The sequence below is a fragment of the Phytophthora infestans genome, genomic scaffold (genome assembly GCF_000142945.1).
Source record: "Phytophthora infestans T30-4 supercont1.143 genomic scaffold, whole genome shotgun sequence".
In the NCBI taxonomy this organism is placed as follows: domain Eukaryota; phylum Oomycota; class Peronosporomycetes; order Peronosporales; family Peronosporaceae; genus Phytophthora; species Phytophthora infestans.
The window spans coordinates 209921-213111 of NW_003303616.1; the positions used below are offsets into that span (position 1 = coordinate 209921).

Below are 3191 nucleotides of genomic sequence, written 5' to 3' on the forward strand. Positions count from 1 at the left end.
CACCAGCTATCGCACTTAGGCGAGCATTTAAGGGAGAAGGCCAAAATTTGCGGCTCTGAACGCTCTCAGTCTCAAGAAGAGTATGGTCATTGCTAGTGGTCGACACTCGGCGCTCGCTCTGGGCGGGCGTCTGATCCAGCGTCAGTCAGTGGCACTCGTAAAGTCGATGCAGACACGCTCGTTCTACACGGTGTTTGAAAAGTACCTGGAGGCGAACAAGCGCTACGGCTGGAAGGGCGCGTTGTGGAAACTCTACAATCCAGGTGACGTCAAGTTCGGACGCTTTGTGGGCGAAGACGAGAACGGATTCAAGTACTACGAGGACCCTACCGAAGTGTACGGACAGCACCGCTGGACTGAGTACAAGGTGGACTCGTGGGACGAGGTGGAAGGAACGCTCATTGGTCCTCAATGGCACCTGTGGATGCACCACGTGACGGACTCACTTCCAGGTGAGGGCGGTCAACTTCCGGAGAACTGGGAGAAGCGTGAGACCGTGGCGCACTCGGACGCGCCCTATGTTAACCACCTGGGCCAGGATGTGCTGTACTACCCCAACAAGACCCTCTACCGCTCGCGTGGTTACAACGTGGGAAGTGTGGCTATCAATGCGGACGAGCCTGACCAGTACTACATGCAGCCCGGACACCTGCGTCGCACACGCAAGCGTAAGGCGCACTACTTTGCCGACGTGGACTACAACAATCCGGAATACTCGGACGAGAGCCGCGCCGATTCACTGCGTCCCGCCGACATCAACTAAGGAGAGTGACAGACCAGCATAAGGCAATGAAAAAGGCACCCACACGAGAAAGTAGCAGTTGCGGCTGCCATCCAAACGCCAATAACGCAAGCTTTCGCTTCATTTATTATGCCGCTTGACCTTCGTACCAAGCCCCTTTGCATCCAAAAAAAATCATTAAGTAGTCCGACGAAGAAGCCGCGCACTTGTCAGCACAAGCGCACTGCTAAATACATACACTTGCGAGTCGTCATGTTGACCTCTTGAAGCTAAATGGCGATCTCGCTGCAGCCGTCCTTGGCCTCCAAGTTCATTGCGATGAGCGAACCGGAGCGTGCCGTGTTGGCGCTGTCTGAAAACTCAGTCGACGCGCGTTCGGACGAAACATCCTCACCGTAGTCGCTGTCGTCGGCACTTGAAAGCTGTTGCAGCAAGGGCATCGAAGAGACGTACGCCGAGCCTCGAGCTGATGTGGCCACACTGTCTCTGGTCGACGTAGACGAGATCGACGACTCGGACAGGAACGAAGCGGTCGACATGGCGTTCGGGTCTTCCACTGAACTCCGCGTCGACGCAGACGCCGACATCTTCTCTCCCGACAAGTTCGGGATCGTGTCATACACAGATCCTGTCCGCTTGCCACGGCCAGCTACAGGCGAGTCCGGACCCATGCTTTCCTCAGAGGCACGGACAATGGTCGGTGTCGGACGAGATGCCGGCGCAGGTGCCGGTCGTGTCGGAAGTGGCGCCAAGAAACTGTGGTTGTCATTGTCCGGTCCCATGCTGACGTTCATTTCGTTCTGACTGGCGGTGCTCTGTGTGAAGTCTGCGTGCATCGCCAGGGGCGCTTGGTTGTGCGCGTTCATGTCAACTTTGCCGTGTGCATTTGTGGCCGTCACCAATTCTGCGTACTCGTCCGGAGCCGAAAGTTTCCGGCCACGGGTCTGATTGCTGGGTCCCCGGCCACTTGCTGTTGCTCCGTTGCCGATCAAACCCGTAAGATGGAACGTTGTACTGTCATTACTGCGTGCCGATGACGTGTTGGGGTTGACGTTGCCGTTCTCCTCCGACTCGCGGTACTGGTACGAGTAGCTGGCCATCTTGCGGTTGCTAAATGTTGGGCTTACGCCTCCTCTTGTGTTAAAAACGCTACTGTCAGTGCTGCTCGCAAGACTGGAGTTGTACGGCTGACTGGTGGCGCTGGATCTCGTCGAGCTGGCATAGCTCATGTCGAAGCCCTTGGACATGCCTAGCTCTCCCGGTGTGAGCTCGATGGACATTTCCGGTAAGCCCAGTTCCTGTTCCTTCTTGAAGCCTCGATCGGCCGGCACCGCTAAGCATGTGGTTTCTGCCGGAGGAGAAGAAGCCGACTCGCGTTCTTTCTGCGAGCGTTTCCTGCGTGATCTCATGAACAACAAGGCGGCAATCACGAGGGCCAAGACTCCCAGAGCGATACCGATAAAGAGGCCGGCGCCGCTGCCGCCGCCGCCACCTCCGTCGTCGCTGCCTTCTGTCGTGCCTTTTGTTGCTGTCTCGCCTGCACCTGTAGAAGAAGAATCAGCTGGAGAAGGAGCAGTGGTGGCTGGTGCAGTGGTGACCGCACTCGTCGTATCCGGGGCGTCTGTGGCCGGAGACGCATCGTTTGAGGAGGAAGACGCACTTTGCGACGCTGAAGCGGAAGAAAGCGTCGAGGAAGAAACAGACGGAGGTGCTGAAGTCCTTGTTGCCGAGGTGGACGAAGTGGTGGGCGAAGTGCCGGTCGAGGTGGACGGGGTGGTGGATGTGGTTGAGGACGTCGAGGATCCCCCCGTGGTGACGGAGTTAAGGAGACTACTGACCAGGTCGTCGGTGGACACGTCGGCCACCGTCCTCATGGCTGTCTAGATAGGAGAAATTGGCGCTACGCTATCCCACTACCGTCCCTTGTTTTCAATGTCGCCAAATGCCGCGAATGAAAGGAGTCAGTTGCCTAGAGGAGCCCCAGACGGATCTGGGGCATACTGAGGCCAAGTGGCTTTGGCCGTTTACAGATGCGACACATGATTGACAAAAAAGAGTCGCAACTCGCAGGCTCCGATATATGAATGCCATTGAATGGCACCACTGCACTGCAGCTGCAGTCTGCAGCGGTGACGTCCAAGTTCTTGTTTTTGCTGGAACGATGCGATCAGACAAAAGGGCGATACGACGCTCGGCAAGATTACTACATGTAGTATGTATTAATAGTAGGTAGATTAGTTGTACAGTAGCCTCGGCGTGTGAGCGGGTAGGAGCGCTGCGAACACACATGGTGGCCATGTCTGGCTACGAGCACGGGAATCGATGAGTCCGGTCGCTGACAGAACGCCCAGAAACAGTCACGCGCTCGGCAATGCATCGCCATGACGAACTTTGCATCCATCGCAAGGCGTTGTGATGTACGATTGCCCTCCTTCCTACATCGTACTAC

At 56.5% G+C, this 3191-nt stretch overlaps 2 protein-coding genes across 2 annotated transcripts; one reads left to right on the top strand and one right to left on the bottom strand.

Moving 5' to 3' along the window:
- Positions 1-35: 35 nt before the first annotated feature.
- Positions 36-1775, top strand: PITG_20173 (NADH ubiquinone oxidoreductase subunit, putative; the record flags this gene model as incomplete). Its single annotated transcript, XM_002895656.1, has 1 exon — positions 36-1775. The coding sequence occupies one exon, from the start codon at positions 83-85 to the stop codon at positions 761-763; it is 681 nt and encodes a 226-aa protein (XP_002895702.1).
- PITG_20174 (carbohydrate-binding protein, putative) lies at positions 1053-2616 on the bottom strand (the record flags this gene model as incomplete). The annotated part of the gene is made up of 2 exons (XM_002895657.1): positions 1053-1090; positions 1137-2616. 2 exons carry the CDS (start codon positions 2614-2616, stop codon positions 1053-1055), a joined length of 1518 nt encoding a protein of 505 aa, XP_002895703.1.
- Between the last annotated feature and the right edge of the window lie 575 nt (positions 2617-3191).